This window comes from Myiozetetes cayanensis, unplaced genomic scaffold, assembly GCF_022539395.1.
Source record: "Myiozetetes cayanensis isolate MyiCay16 unplaced genomic scaffold, myiCay2020 scf3, whole genome shotgun sequence".
Lineage (NCBI taxonomy): Eukaryota > Metazoa > Chordata > Aves > Passeriformes > Tyrannidae > Myiozetetes > Myiozetetes cayanensis.
In genome coordinates, this window is record NW_026087521.1 from 53,319,565 (window position 1) to 53,336,735 (window position 17,171).

General features: G+C 39.0%; 1 protein-coding gene across 1 annotated transcript in view; it reads left to right on the forward strand.

Moving 5' to 3' along the window:
• LARGE1 (LARGE xylosyl- and glucuronyltransferase 1) overlaps positions 1-17,171 on the forward strand; it is a 281,360-nt gene that overhangs the window by 197,579 nt on the left and 66,610 nt on the right. The window contains 1 exon segment of the mRNA XM_050323702.1: positions 15,743-15,847. Coding sequence (XP_050179659.1) covers positions 15,743-15,847 — 105 coding nt within the window.

Genomic DNA, 17,171 nt, shown 5'->3' on the forward strand with positions numbered 1-17,171 from the left:
TGGTTCTCCCTTCTGGTACTGCAGAAAATAAATCTCAGGTGGAAGAGCTGTGTCTTAAATGTGGGTTTTGCCCTTGGTGTTCTCAGGGGTCAAATAATCCCTTGTTCTACACACACTATTATTTTCTTAAGTAGCAAGGTTTTCCTTACTTCCACCATTGTTTTTGTAAAACAAAAATGTGACAATCCCTTTTCTCCCTCTTGAGTCCTCCAGCTAACTGCTAATGCTTAGTAAGAATTCACTGAAGTGACTGTCAGCTTTACATTAAGAAGAATCCCTTTATGTAAACCACTCAGATCATGGAGGGACAGTACCTTTCCATCCTGGAAGCTGTCCTTCTTCTGGTAATGCATTTGCATAATATTACAGTCATCTTGGTTGGAGGAGAAAAGTATGCAAGGAGATAACTTTCAAGGTACTTCGATTTTTCCTAATGCTCTTGCCAGTGAGTCACTGCTGTTTTGATCATTTTGTTTTTTGAACTACAGACTCAATAGATTGTAAGAAGCAAATGAGAGGAAGCGTTCTTCTCTCTTGCAGCAATTTAGAAAATGATTTTCATGTTTCATCTACACAAAGATGATTTAATTAAACACTTTAATCCTGACCACAAATAATTTATATAGGGGTTCAGTGAGAGAAGCCCAGCATTGTCTCGTCATAGAGCATTTACTTAATCCTGTCGTACCTGCTTGATAATTATTCCCTCAGATCTGTCCTTGCATTAGCTGCAAAATTAGCTTAGAGGACTTGGAGGAAAAGAGGAGGGGGAAAGTCCTTCGAATTAGTTAATAATTTATGATTGCTCTTGAATAAGCCCTCATTCAGTCTTTCTGAGGGGTGAACCTTCCCATCTGTTGTGGAATGAAATAACATTAGTACTTTTCAGTTTCTAGAGCTGCTCAGAATCTGATAATGATATATAGAAGGTCTTTTCTCCACCTCCAAAACAGATAATGATCTCTTTTTAATGCCTTTGTGTCTTAAGTCACAATCTCACATAAATCTTCCTTTCCTTCAGTGCAGGCATACTCACACATTTCTCTTCTTGCAGGATTGATCTCATAAGCTTAAATGGGAAATTGTTTATTTTCCTTTCATGGAAAGACAGGAGCTGAGTTCCTCTTCATGTGGTGATAACAAATGGAAGGCTGTCCCAGAATTTGATCTGTGCCTTGGAGTTTGTTTCCTCATGCAATTAGTGTGATGAGCCTAAGTGACAGAATAAGAGCTTTAAATTCAGTCAGAAGGTCACATCTTATTCTAGAAGGAATAAAATGGGCATCTCACATGTTGTAAAGGGGGGTCTTGTGTTCTTTAACTCTTTTTTGTTGTTTCGAGTATGTAAGTACCATTGAAAACGTTCCCTACATTTCTTTTGCCAGTTTACAATCCACTATTGACAGTCCATATCTTACAGCATTGAACACAGAGAGAAAATCATACAAACTAGAGAGAAGATAGTGTTGTGAAGTTCATTTCTGAAAACCCTTAGGGCATGATAGGGAACAAGTGTAGAACCAAACTGAAAGTAGTGCTAATAAAGTGAGGAATTAAGAAATTACCCAAGGGGGGATGCTTATGTCACTGTAATAGAAGGAGGCTGAAACTGGGTGGATTAAAATAAGAGTTAATTAGGATACATTTGAAAAAAGATATGTGCACAGATGATTTTGCAGGAGTTATTCCAAGCCACCTACATTACCTTTGTCTAGTGAAGAGTAAATTCTAGGAAGGTCTGTCTGGGACTACACAGTTGGATTTTATGAGTACAATGTCTGTGCACCTCCAGGAAAGAATCATGGAGAAAGAAGATCAGTTTTGCCTTTTAAAAGGGCAGAGGTGGAACCTAAAGTGAGGTACTGAAGGGAGACTTTCACGAATCTGTCAGGTTATTGTATCTGTCCTCACTGCTAACAAAGGATTTACTTTTTCTAGAGATTAGAACAGATTAACTGTAAATGTCCCATTTACTGGATGCTTTTGGAGCCATAAACTGATGTCCTCACAATTTTGCTTGGAGTGATTTAAGAAATTATTGCCATCATCTCTTCAGTACTTTTCCATGAGCTGTATTAATAGATTTTATGGGGACTCATTGTGCCTCTCACTCTCCATACAGCCATTTTAGAGGGCCAGTGAAGAGGGCTGCAGCTAACCCTGATGGCTGTACATGGGAGATGAACTAGGTAGGCAGTAACTCCTGCCATGGGGTGGTAATTTCTCAAATTAAGTGTGCTTGCTTCTGCAGCACTTATAGGACTGAGGTCTGAATTAATTCTCACAGTGTTAAATCAAAGATTTCATCACTACATTTAACTGAGTCTTACTGATCTTCCAATATACAGCCAAAATTGTCATCTACATCACCCTTTTTTTGACTTACTGCCTTTCTGATCTGCACATACATACTAATTTGTTGCTATTTTTCAGTACTTGAAAGGCAATCCATTTTTAATTTGCTAAAGTATTAAATGTGTTTCTGTTATAATTTATATTTATTACGGTGCTTAATGGATCTGCAGCATGACTGACAAAAAGGCAACATCATTTTCCACCACATGGAACTACCAACCAGTGAAGGGTCTGGTCTGTCGTGATTATCTGGTGGATGAGGGATTTCTTTTTTTCTTCCCCAAGTAAGACAGAGAGGGAAGCCCTTTGTTTTGGTTTGGGGTTTTTGGGGGTTTTTTGGGGGTTTTTTCTTAATGCAGAAGAGGCTTATGGTACAGATAAGTTGTGGATAATTATCTTACTAGTACATTTTTCCCTTTTTAAAAGCAAGCACAGTATGTCATCTAACATTTGTGATTATAAGGGAGTGAGTTACCCAAGCCCATTTTACAGATTTCAATTTTTATATTGTTTTCCATCTTGTCCTTAAACAGATGAAGAAGAAAATAACTAAAGAGAAATTTACTCATATTTGACTTCCTGTTCTTACCCTTTTGATTACAGAATTCACTGAGATGCAAGATATTCATAACAGCATTTTACTATTTCATAAAAGAAATGTTGCTTACACTCCGTGCATTAGTAGGGATTAAGGGGGGATTAACAGATACCGTAACTTCCTGCCCTTTGCATGCTTTCCTGCAGTGGTTGCACAGCTGGTTTCCTGCTTCTTGATGTCCTCAGAATTCTTAATACTTTCATGCCTCTCTCTCATTTTATTGTGGAAATACGGTTTATCATATCTAGATATTTTCAGTATTTGAGCTGATTATTCCAATTCTTTAGTATTTTTGAATGAAAGCTTGTATGCTAAACCTTTCTATAAAAATCACTTTTAAAAAGCAGTTAAATTAGGCTCAGATTAACAAAGGCACACTGTTGTTTAAATTTAAATCTAGGTGGAATTCATACATGCAATTAATAAAGCAGTTCACAGAAGTTTTTCCACGCTGCTGATAGACACCTTGTTTTTAACCACAGCACACGGGCATTTTAAGTTCTGCTGCTGTGCCTGCCTGCAGACGCTATTGTTTTGGTGAAGCCAGACAAACACTAGCTATTTTCAGCCTAAAGTCATTTTACATCTTGCCTCTCCTGCACATAACCTTTTAGAAGGTCCAAACAAGTTGACCTCATTACAGGGGAAGAGTTTTTGGGGTGTTAGTGTGACATTTTACGTACTAATGCAGGGGAAGGAACACGTATCAGAAAAGGGGAGGGCCTGTGTGAGAAGTTTTGAGCGATGCTTTTTCACAGTTGCAGATGACATGTGAGGCAGTCTGACCAGATATAAAGCCCTTCAGCTTCCAGTAAGAGAACCCAAAAGACTTTTCTAAACATTAGGACTGGTAGACTTCTGCACTCTTTTTGCTTTTTATCTATATAATGTCAACTTTATCCACCGAGCGAACTCCCAGTAATGAACTCTGGGTCTCTCCCCATCTGTCTCACTAAATGCCACTTGGAACAAGCACCTTTTCATTTGACAATAAAATCAATGAATGAAATATTAGAGGCTTGAACGATATGATGTGCAGAATACATTATGGGAGTTGTTGTGTTTCAGTAGACAGCAAGTCTTGCCCTTTCTTCTCGTTATCATCAACAGATCTACTTAATGAAACTGGCACCTTCTGCAAATCTCTCACCTTTTCACTTTTGGACTTTAACTCTTTTGTTACACTTCAAAGACTCTCTGACTCAGAGCTGTGAGATAAAATTCTGTACTTTCTGTGTACTATTTGGCTTATATTTTTCAGCTGTTTGTCTCAATTAAAGCCAGCACTGCACTAACTAAATAATTGAACAACAGAGAGGGAGAGGGAGCTTAAGCTGATTTTCATAACACTTGTTTTTATCCCTTTACTTATATGAGACAGGCTTCTTCCTCTTTGCTTAGAGATTCTTCAGAACAGCAGGAATCAGTCAGTACTAAGCCAATAAGCAGTGAAAAAAGGGAAATGTCAGTGCTGAGGTGGACTTATGTTAAACATTCCAAAACCTCTGGAACTATCCATAAAGACTGACCTGCAAAAGAATAAAAATAGGGGGTTTTAATTGCTTTTTCTAAGCCTTCCTGGATTCTCTGTCAGGAATATAAACTGCTTCATTGTCATGCTAGCAAAATGTGTCATACATGTAGTAAACAGCCATAAACTAAGAAAGTTAATGAACTAATGCTTGCTAGCAATCCATAAGACATACTGTACTATTTAATTGTGGAGCTTGTGGTACTGAGCTCAACTTGATCTCAGGGTGGCTTCATAATTTTATCTTTGTGCCAGTCTTGACTCTGTAGTATTGGACAGGGTTATTACATGATGACAAAACTAAATCAATGCTATATATGATTTCAAGTTGAGTTCACAAGTAGACACAAGTATTCAGCAAGAGAACATCTCATCCACTTTACCCTGTAAATCTAGATGTCTCCAGGGTACAGGTTAAAAGACAGAGAAGGACATAGAGAAAGAGTGGTTGTGTTCAAATTTAAGAGCAATTCTCTGCACCTTTATTAGGTATTTGCAGTGCTTTGACAAAACAATTTGCAACACTGTCAGGATAAAATTTTCCATTTTGTTCTCCAGGTTATTCTTTTCTTATATGCACATCCACTGTCTAGCCTGACTACAGAACTGTGCCCTACTTCAAGAGTCTCCTGCTCAACAAAGAGGTGACCCATCTGTCATTTCAGGGAACAAGGAACAGATTCCAAGGCTCTCGAGCTTGTCACTAAATCATGAGGCTTCTGGTACAGCCACCGTTTTGTAGTATCAGGCAGAAGTATCTCTTATTCTGTAGGCTCAAAATGCAAAACAGCAGATTGTTGTTTGGCATCAGAGCTCTATCATATTTCCTGATACAGGTTTAATTGTGCTTAATCATTAGGTGTGAACAAATGTTTGCTGTGCCATCTCACCATCTGATACTGCTGATGCATAAATAATTCTTAGTTGTAGTGTTTGTGAGCTCTAACCTGTCTGGAAGCCCATAATTAAAAGGATAAAGTGAGCTGTTTACACAAGCCAATTGTCAGTATAGTATGTGCCATTAATAGCATTAGCAACAAGTGCTGGGTAGCAGCATCTTACTGCAATCTTTGTCTACTGAAGAGACAACTCCTGAATTTTCATCTGGAAAAATTTGCAGAGGCTGGTAAAGCCACATAGCCAAAGGGAAATGCAGAGCTTGTTTATTTTTTTAACAGAACTGAACCCAACAAAGGGGAAAAATAATGTCAACATAGTTGGATTTCAACACCACATAGAATAACTTGGCAACCTTTTTCACATTAAGTGGGTGACTTCAGCCCTTTTCTACTAAATATGGCCCTGTTTTTTTCTGATTTGGGTTGAGTTTTTTAAACTTGTCAGTAGAAAACCAATCTTTTTCATTTTGTTCTTCTTGGAGTTTTTTTCTACCACTGTTTCTACATTCTGGGATTTCTCTTAGTACTTTCTCATGGAAGTACTTATGATGCATACCTACTGATTTCTTGCTTACAAACATTCCTGGTGTTTCCATCAATTTAGAAGATGTGTTCCTTTTAAATGAAAAGAAAGGGGTGCTAATATCTTGCTGTTTACATATGATAACTGCCCAGAAGGATGAACAGTCTTCGAAATATTAGAATTAATCTAGTTCATTGCTAGTAAACAAGTTTACAATTCCAACAACCTCAGACAAAAATCCCTGAAACCTGATGAAGTGTGTTGATGCAGTGGTGTTGTCCTCCTTTTACAGAGCAAAAATGAGGGATGAACAGCCAGCTTCTAACCTCTGCTACCTGGTCTGAATCTGAGTTGAGATTGTTCAGTTAACAGAGGCAGCTTAAGGTTTACATTGCTACGGCTGAAATGTGCAGCTGTCTGAACATAAAGAGGAAAGTGATGAGACATGCCTGGAATCCCAAGGGATGTACCCAAAGTAAATTTATGGCAGGGCAGAATATAGCATTCAGAGATGTGGCAAGGAAAAACTAAGCCATCAGTGGTCCCAGTAAGCTGACAGCTGCTCAGAAGGCTAGCTGAGTGGGAATTTCAAAATAATGACTTGCAGTGACAGTTTAGGCACTAGGCTATCGTAAAGGACAATGTCTCTCGGTATCTAAAATCAGTGCTTTGGGTCTCACAAGTCCTGACACCTGTTCTTGGATCACCAGTCACCTTCCCGGTGACCTTGAAAATGTCACTGCATCACCATGTGCCTCAGTTTCTCCTGCCGTAAGGAAGTGTCTCCTTAACAAAGGGCTACTACTGAAAGGCGTAAGAGATTTATTGATTACACATTGCAGCCTGCTGCTCGGCTCCCCATTACTGAGATGTGTTTCACAGATGGGTTTGTGCCAGTAAAAATGTGCGTATCACGACCTTACCGTCTTTATAAAATTTATCCACTTAGGAAGGGCAGAGTCATGGTGCATGGATAGCTACTTTCATGGTCTTCTCATGCTCCTCCAAGACAGTTTTGTTGCATTATCTTTGGCAGCAAAAAAGAAAGCATTTTTTGTTCAGTAATGACTTATTTCTTCATAGCCCAAATTCAAGCAGTGCTTTTAATAGCTTGTGTGTTCCTGAAACTCTGGGCCCTTTCTCTCAGACTAGTGCTTGAAAATTAGAAGCAGTGGATTTGAATAGACTTTGTTCACAAGGATGTTTTACTGCCTTCAAAGAAAGAAGTTTTTGATTTATATTTATAAGATTGTAGGGTTTTATACTGGATAGATTAAAAATTTAAAAAGACACCACAGTAAGGGAAAAGGACTGTTGTTGCATGTGAGCTTTACACTGCTATTGGTGTGAATAAAAAAGTTAGGTGTGTAGTCAAAGCAGTGAGTATATCTCACTGACCTCCTGCAACCTCTTTAGAAAGAATATTTACCAGCTAGGAAGGGTTCACGTTAAGTCTCCTATTGCTGTTAGTTAGATGTCAGTTCTTCTGCTGGGACAATTTGTACTATAAACAGTGACATAAAAACTGAGGTGGGTACAGACTGGCTCAGCAACACATGGAGCTGGTGAAGCCTCTCTTCTGGTCTAGCTTACAGTTCCACAACCATTTCAGTGGTCAGGCACATTCTTCCCCAGACTCCATGCCAGAGCACATTTCACAGCAATTTGTTGGGCATATCACAGAACCACAGAATGAGTCAGGTTGGGAGGGACCACAGCGGGTCATCTGGTCCAACCTCTTTGCTAAAGCAGGGTCGTCTTAGAGCACATTGCAGAGAATTGCATCCAGACAGTCCTTGAAATATCTCCAGTGAGGAAGACTCCACAACCTCTCTGGGCAACCTGTTCCAGTGTGCAGTCACCCACATTCTGAAGAAGTTCTTCCTCATCTTATATAAAGTGATAAGATCCCCTCTCAGTTGTCTCTTCTTGAGGCTGAAAAGGCCCATCTCCCTCAGCCTGTCCTCACAGACTACCAGGTAGAAAACAAACAGAAACTTCTCTGTGTGTCCAAACTGTAAGATCTCTGAATTCTTCTTAAGTTGCTGGCAACACAGGAGTCCTGTCATCACGGGTCCACAGAGCCTTGCCATTGTCACAGAAAATCTCAAAAAGTTTTGTTCCAAAATAAAAGGTTTTTTCTGCACTTACTCTTGTGCTCAGCTGCTAAGAGTCCATGTCCCTGAAATTCTGCAGATGAAAGTGCTGCAAATATTAATGATAGATTTACAGCTTTGCTGTGGTTTGCTGGACTTCTCACTGTCCTCTTAATTTTTCTAACAAGCTCCTTGGAGAACACTGGAAGATGAACAGAAACCCAATATATTTTCTTCTCTTGATTGATTTAATTCTTTCATCTTTCCTTACAAAGATGAATCAGATTTAGGTCTTTACCCCAACCTTTCTCAATCCATTTCTGTGTCCTTCATCTTTGTGATCACCTTTTATGTATGCCTTTTGAATCCTCCCTCCTACCACATACAAAACACTTGTCACGTTTCTCTCTGTACAGACTCTTGATGAGTTGCTCTTCTTGTCTGGTCCATTGCTGTAACTTCTTTTGCCCTTGTCACACCCCCATCTCTGAGTACATCCAGAAGTGAGCTGATACCATTGCTTTACATCCTTGTTTCAGCATTGCCAGAGTCTTCCTTTATTCCTTTCACTAGCTCCTTTCTCTATCACTGAGTCAACCTGGCTCATCTTGACTATCTCTACTTGATATACTATATTTACCTCTGCTTTATTTATCTACCATCCTTCGTATGAGGTATTCACTAAAGGTATCTTTTCTGTTTCTCCTGGCACCAATGTGTTATCCAACACGATGCTCCTGTGGAGCCATCCTCTCCTCTTCCAAGACAATCCTGCAGTACCTTCAGCGAGCTGCTCTTTGGCCTCCTTATCCAAGCTGCTGCTTAATAACTGTCCACGTAGCTTCTCTCTGTGAGTATTTAGTCCACTAAGAAGAAACAGTGGTTACTGGGAAACAGCAATGTACTTAATGCAAATGAGATAGCAAACAAAAAAATTTAACTTGTGTGGGACACATTTTTTCCCCGAAACTTTACATTTCCACATGTAAAAGAGAAGTCTTTCACTTCAGAGACTGCTTTTTCCTATACTTACCTATGTATATTTACACACACAGATCTGTATATATTTATGCACATATATCTGTACATGCATGTGAATGTGTGCATAGAAATCTAATGCATATATCTGGCACATGTATGCAAACCTGTGAAATAAAGGCACAGTAGAGGTTAAAGTATTCAATTCTGTTGAACGCAGTGTATCCTATACTGTACAGGCATGTGAGAAGATGTCATAATGTGTTTCTGGGTCCTGGTGCACTTGTGTTACAGTGCACACACAAGATTTCATGTAGGAATTTTACATTGGATTCATGGTAAAATTTCTAGAAAGTTTATAGAGGAAATAAACTGCTGAGGAGTTTTGTGCTTGAAACACATTTTCAGGGTATTTGTTGCATGGGAAGACAGTCTCTTTTAGGAATGAGAGAGGACATGGCAGTAGAAGAGAGGAATAAGCTTGGGAGAAGGAAGAAACGTGAATTTATATAGACAGTGCAAGAATTGCAATGGGCAACAATAGTGAGGATGAAAAGCTTGAACTTGACGGTGATCTGTAGAGGTGGACGAGAGATGTGGCAGGAGAAGTGAAAGATTTTAGATGCCACATGTTTATGAAGCAATATACAGTCAGGGATTGGAAGGCCATTGAGAAAGGGTCAGTCACTCAGGGAAGACTTAACATGAAGTGCAACACATTCAGCTGGTATCAGTCAGCTCAAGTACACTGGTTTCACTGAAGATACGCAGATTTATACCAGTTAAGGATGTGGCCTCACACATTTCAGAAAGGATGTCTTTTACAGGTGTTTAAAGGCTAAACAAAAAAGAAATCATGAGAAACAGAAAAGAGGGGAAGGGCAAAAATCAAAGATTTTAATTCTGACCAAAGTTCAAGAAGTGTTTGTATGATGCTCTCAGGCACATGGTATGAATCTTAGGGGTGGTCCTGTGCAGGACTAAGAGTTGGACTCAATGATCCTTGTGGGTCCCTTCCAACTCAGCATATTCTGTGATTCTGTGGAAATAACCCTGTTCCATTGCACCAGTGTAGGTTCAAGTTGTACTGACTGTGTTCATCAAACTTGATACTGGCCAATTTAGAACTTTTCCAGCATTCAGAATATTTATCTTTTCCCCTGTTTCCTCCTGTGACCTTTTTATTTTCTATTTCTGTGTCTATGTCTGTATTTCTGTTTTGGCAGCAAAACACTGCAGTTCTGAATCCTGCCAAGTTTGAGTCTTAAATTCTTGTTGAGTCCTTCTTCACTCTTTCAGCTTACACTGAAAGCATGCACATTGCTCTGGCAGTACTTGGCTGCAGCTCCAGCATTTGTGTCTGTATTAAATTCCTAATAGTTAGAATGAGTAGGACAGAGTTCTTTTCTGTTCTTCTTTAATAACCTTTGCTTACTTACTATGTTTTTAAAGGCTGAAAACTACTTTGCACTTGCTTTTCACTATGAAGGCCTCCACCAAATGCAACTAAACGTTGCAAATCCAACAAGCACGAGAACTCTGTTGAAATGGATCTTTCCAGTGATACCAGCTCACCCTTTAGCCATGGGTGATCAAAAGGTGGCACCCCAGCCCTTCCTACCCCTTTAATATGCCTTTTTATTTTCCCCTTTCTGGAAACAGTCAGATGTCCTGAAAAAATGCACAAACTACTTGTAGTGGGTCCATTGCTACTACTGTGGTTGCACTGGAGTCAGTAAAAGCCACTATAGGTTTAAAAACAAAAACCAAACCAACCAATCAACCAAACAAAAACCCCAAAACCCAACCGAACAGACAAAACTAAAACCAACAAAAACCCCAAACCAACCAACCAACCAACCAACCAAAAAAAAGGCTTCCACCTAAGAAGAAGTTGAAAGTAGTTGTAATAATTATAATTTTTTACTCCTATTTTTATTGTTTGTAGTAGCAAAGTATATCAAGGCAAGAGCTGAGGTTAAGGACCTTAAGGTTAAGGAAGATAAAATACTCTAAAACTGGGGAAAAAAATCAGGTCAGAATAGAAAAACATTGTTCACAGGTGACAGGATTGGCACCAGATGAAACTAGCATATTCCAGACTCAACATAAATAAAACCTGATACTTCTTCAGATGTGCCATGTGTCACTGGAAGCCAGAGGACCACTATTAAGAATTGCCCCCATACAGCTGCTCTGCTGTCCTCCACCTTGTGCAGCTGCTACTCCCTGTGCTCGATGGAGCTTCAGCCTGGCCACATTCTGCTGCTCTTGTGCTCTCAGTAGAAACTAGCCCACACTTACTAACTCAGAGGACTTAATTTGCAGTATGTGAGACAGGGGTAAAATTTTATTAAGGGAGAATTGAGCAAGAGGCTGTTCTGTGACCTGTTCAATGTCACCCAAGAAATCAGTATTGCAGCTGGGAGCTGGAGTCCCCTTCAATGCCTGAATTACAGGATAATGCTTTCCTCCCCATTAGCCACCAAAAGTCTGTGAAGTAAAAAGAGAATTGAAGGCATTGAGCTACCAGGTTCAGAAGTATTTGTTTTTCCATGGAAACCTCCTCACAGCAACAGCCAAGCTTTTGCAAGGAGAGAATCACCTCTCATCGTGCAAGAGCTGGCAGGGAGCTGTTCTGTGCAAAATGCTGTAGCTGCAGCTGCCTTCTGAAGAAGTCTCATCCCACAGCCAGCCAGCATACAGCCCCGTTCCCGGCAATCCAGCTGCAATTCTGCCTGGTCAATAATTTTTCAACACGGTCATGCCAGAATCATAGCCTTGTTTTCTGTTGTCTGGCTGTTAGTGGTGATGTATGAAGAAGTAAGAAAGACAGCTTAATTTTCATAAGCTAACTTGTGCCTGAAGTAACAGAGAATGAGAGGAGTGCACTTAATCATAACTGCAGGGCCAGAACAGAAAATGATAGAGCTCTTGCTGTTAGTTATGGTATTTTATTATAATAATTCTTAGGAAGAAGAAACCGGCAGCTCAAAATGCTGAACAGTTCAAATTCGTTATGGTAGCCACCGTATTCTTATCTTCTGGAAGAATAACTCACGGAACTCTTTTATGCCTGCCTTTTCCAAAGTACATGGTGGGAAGAAACTCTAGTCTTTTTCCCCAGAAAATCTGAACTCAGACTGTGGTATGATCAGAGGTGATGAACCTGGTGATAGTGTCCACAGAACTGCAGGCTCCTTGCAGGGAAGGCATGAAAGGTGGCAGAGGGACAGGTTGGGGCTGGTGGACGGTCAGAAAGCTGTGGGCAAGGTGAGCATTCCCTGTGCCTGCTCAACACCATGCGTCACTTTAGCCGTGTTTCTGTAACTTCATAATGCATTTGAAAAAGTAAATAACTAAATGAATTAACAGGTAGTGGTCAGATACACTGGATAGATATTCTCACAATGATTCATCAATATTGAAAATATTAATTTAAGCTTTGAGTGAAGCATTTTTAGTTGGTCACAAATGAAAGGGTAAATCTTATGATTTTACTTTGTTTCAACATTTAGATACATAAAATAATGTTCTATATGATATATATTATGCATCTGCACTATGTGTCACATTGTTTTATGTGATTTAAAGTGATAAGGGTTGTGCATTTTTTATTTTGGTATCTTCAGATCAAAATATTTGGGGAAATTTGTCCAGAAAATATTTCTGATTTTCTTTTTTCTATACTGATTCAGAATGAAAACATTTTTTGTAAACATTAATATTTGCTATGCAGCTGAAGTTCTGCTTTCCCAATTACTTCTGATTTAAGTCTGGATCACAGAGACAATGTAAAGGGGAACAAAAATATGTTCTTCTTTGGCAGAGACAGCAACACTATTCCAGCCTAGAGAAAACAGAAATATAACCAGAGAAGATGCAAAGCATATCTCCATAATTTACTCCAAGGTGGCTTGGGAGACAAGTCATCACATCTGCCTTAGTAGGCTTTTATGCACCAGTAAGAGTTACAACAACCTGACAAGTTGCATAATGCCGTACCCTAGGACGGTACGTGAATTACGTGAACATGTTCACATTCCCAGGCCATTGCAAAGGCAAACTAAAGCATGTTAGCTGACACGTTTTACTTCGTATTTGTGACAAGCTAAAAGGACATGTACAGGCAGTTATTCCAGCTCAGTTGATACAGAGTAAGGCACGTTATCTGATCCATGTATCTAAGCCCTAAAGCTTACATGATATTAATTTCTGCCTTCATATCAAACCTCAAGGAATACTAGTGAAAGCATGATTTGTTCTGGTGTCTTCAAAATATAGGGAAAAAGGAGAAGAAAATTATACAGCTACAGTAAATACATGCAAACATAATTTCCTGAGCCTTTTCAGTTTATCTTGGCATGAGAAATAATAACTGAGAAATAAGTATTTCGGAGGTACATTATTAGAACTGAGATTTTGTACTGATAGGTGGGAAAGGAAAACCATTAGCAAGTAGCAAGGTTTGTTCTTTTTTTATTATTCATCAGTTTAAAGGCTGAACTCTGTGGCATGATGGGCAATTCATGGGGCTAAAATAATGAAAGCAGATTGATGCTCCATGGTAAGGAAGTTCAGTATCTGCTTCTTGCAAATGGAATTCTAACATTTCTTTTGATGTTAGCAGTGCTATCCTGAGAAGGGTCTGTGGACTGCTGAGTTGTGAAATGTGCTGTTAGATTATGGGCAGGGACACTCACTTCCTACCAGCTGTGCCAATCCATTCCAGCCCAGCTGCACCTGCATTTTTTATTGTTGGGGTTTTTTTTTAATTATTTTTAATTCTAATTCTAATTTCTAATCCTTTACTAACCATGGTAGTTTCTTATTTTGATTTATTCTACCTCAGCTTTAAGGGAGTGGTTATAAAGAACAGGCAGACTTCCAGGACAGGGTCAACAAGTGTTGGTTTAAATTGTGTCCTTCAGCATCTTTTTGCCTAAGACTTCTTTCAACCAGTTGAGATCCCTTTCATATTTCCTCACAATATACTTTGTGGTGTCTCATGCTCTCTAGTGTGTTCCATGTGTCTCACAGGTTGAGAGATGCTATAGTTTGTTTGTATGAACAAAGCATCAGTTGCTTAGGATACATTTGTCTCTATCTTGTAATTTTCTTCATTCACTTGTGCATTGCACTCTGTTAATATTATCAGTTTTCGGTAGCACTCATGGGAAGATAAATCTGTGGTGGTCTTTTATATGATCTTTTTGTTCTCCCCCAGATTTTCCACCTTCTTAAAAAATGACTTATGGAGTATAATGTGAAAAATTAAATATATATAAACATATAATATATAGTAGCAAAGAAGACACAACATTAGAAAATTAGATCTGATGAGCAGTGTCATGTTGTCATTAAGATAGAGTAGGATGATCCTGAAGTAGCGTGGAGCGGACTTGGTAATCTCTCAAGGTTATTTTTAGATTGATTTCCATTCACTCCTTGAATGCTTTCATAGTGTTTTGATTTGTTTGTTAAATGCATTGGCCAATCACTGCTGCTCACCCTCTTTAAAACAGTATTTGAGACACATGTGGGGGTTGCTGACGTTCCCCTGAATTCCAAATACCACAGGGGAGTATCACAATCACTTTTCAAGCCAATTATAAAATTGAAATAATTCTGTCTTTATGTCTTGCTTCTCAGCCCAGTCTTGTCGTGGGCCATACTGAAATTTTAGTAATACAGCTGTGGTCTTATGTGAGCAGCATATAATGATAATTTAATGCTTTCAATGCCCTGCTGTGACCATACACCCAATTTTATGAGCATAGCTGGGATTTTAAAATGGCCTTCAAAGCACGCTTTCTCAAAAGCTTGCAAAATAATTTCCAACACCAGTCTCAGTGCCCTCACTGAGCATGTCCCTCTGTCAAAATACCATACCCTTTCCTTTCTCTGACTAGATCCAAATGCAGTTTTCCCTCCATTCTCTGTCACCACAGCATCATTTCAATCACTTCTGTTATTTATGTATTATACAGCACATTTCAGGATAGATAATTAAGTCCTTATCTATACAAACATTCACTTTTCAGTTGATTTTTAAGCAGTGCAAACCTTCTAGACACATTTGATTTAAGACACATTTTACTCTAGCTGAAGCCAGCTGCTAATCAATGTAAGATAAACTGAAATAAAACTGAAATCATAATTTCCATGAAGCATTCTATGCAGGCTTACCTAAATGACTTTTAAATTGCTCTCTTAAAACAGTGCAACATTCTTATGTAGGTAAACTCATAGAATCAAATCTTTTTCTGAGCAAAAGGGATTTCCTTTGTGACTGAGAAAAAAATCCCTGAAACAAGTGGCAGGGAGCATGGGAAGAGAATAATTTGTTATACTGAGCCTTATTCTTTAATTATATTATCTCCATCAGAGTATGAACAGATCTTCATATTAGATGATCATTTTACCAACACTTACTTTTCACTAGGAGGATTCTCCATCATTGTATTCCAAAATCAAGCAGCATTCAGATTTGTCTGAATTTGTCTGTGATACATTTCTGTCAGCGTGACAAGGGTTCCCACAGTGTTTAATTACCCAGACTAGCCGGGGAGAAGGAAGAAATGAGCTGTGCTGGGCTTGCTGTCTGTTACATAAGCAGGCTCCTTCTGAGTGCATGGAAGGAGGCAGCACCCAACCTGTCTTCTCTTTCCACTGGTTGTCCCTCTCCAGATTTCTCTTTTTGTTTTACATTGACTGACTGTCTTCTGTCTCATGATCTGCTTCCAATCTGCTTATTTCCAGGGCAGCAAGTTCTTGGCTTAGTAGAGAACCAGAGTGATTGGTATTTGGGCAACCTTTGGAAGAATCACCGACCTTGGCCAGCGCTTGGGAGGGGCTACAACACAGGTAGGACCTGAGGGTTTTTTTTCAAATTAACGTTTGCATTGAGCATGCAATCCATTTCCTGGTATAGAGAGTATGAGATGTGTTAATTTACACCTCCCTTCCTAAGCTATGGCTAAATCTGTCTTTTAAAACAGCAAAAATTACGCAGTGTCATGCATTTTAGAGTTTCCTATCTTCTTAAAATGGTGTTAGAAAAGATTGTGTAGCATCCTTTGGGGAAGAGCAGAGCTTTTCATCAATCTGACACATCCTCAGCACATCTCCTTCGAGATTTCTGTCCGTGATGACACGTATGTAGGCCCAGCAAGTGGAAGTGAATAGGAATTGAGGCTCATTTTCTGTAGAGAGGTAAATGGTATCACAAAATGTCAGCCCAATAAAGATATAACTCTTGCAGGACAGCAACAGGGTCATAATTGTCCTAATAAAATGCAAGCTACTGGCGATCAATTTTTGCTGCCATGAGAAAGGCATAAAGGCACTAGATCAGAGAATTTATTAGGTTACAAAAGACAGGTCTTCCCACTGATTTGTGTTTGGTATGTGAGAAAACATACCAGGTGCATCAAAAATACACACATACATCTAAATCATTTCGGTGGTAGGCTTTACATGCTGATGCAGTGAGTTAAGTTCCCTCCCTATTTGCAATAAAAGGACAGAACAGATGGTGAAGCCTCCATTTGGAACAGATGAGTCCATTTAAATATCCCTGCACTATCAGAAAATTATTCACCATAATAGTGGTTTTGCTTCACAGAAATATATTGGATTGAATTAAACAGACTAACTAGAAAAAGAATTGCACAAGTTGTGGTTGGGTCATCTGTATTTCTATATTCCTTTGTATATTTGTGGGAATCCCACTAATTTTTGTGAATTTGCATTTCAGTCCCTACAAAGCATCTCTATTCTGTGAAAAGGTTCAAAAGAATAGCCTAACAGAACGTGGATATGGATACAAGATTTTGGCAGAATAGGTTTGTTTGATGGTTCTCCACTTGCCAGAATTGCAAATAGAAAGGCTAGGTCTGCTCACTGCTCTTCCCAGCCCCACAAAAACATGAGACAGAGATAAATTTCATGGATTTGTCCTGAAATCTGAAAGCTTATGTTAGACACAACTGAATTATTTGATATCAATTCTGTTCACTGTTATGCCACAAAATATTATCTTTTGTTCTGCTGAGAGATGACTACCTCATATAGTTACCTTCTTTCTGCTACATTTTTGCTTTCTCATTTCTGCCATTTTAATGCTGATAGATAGAAACATGGCACAACCACATAACATTAGAATAACCCAGAAATATATGGTGGGTCA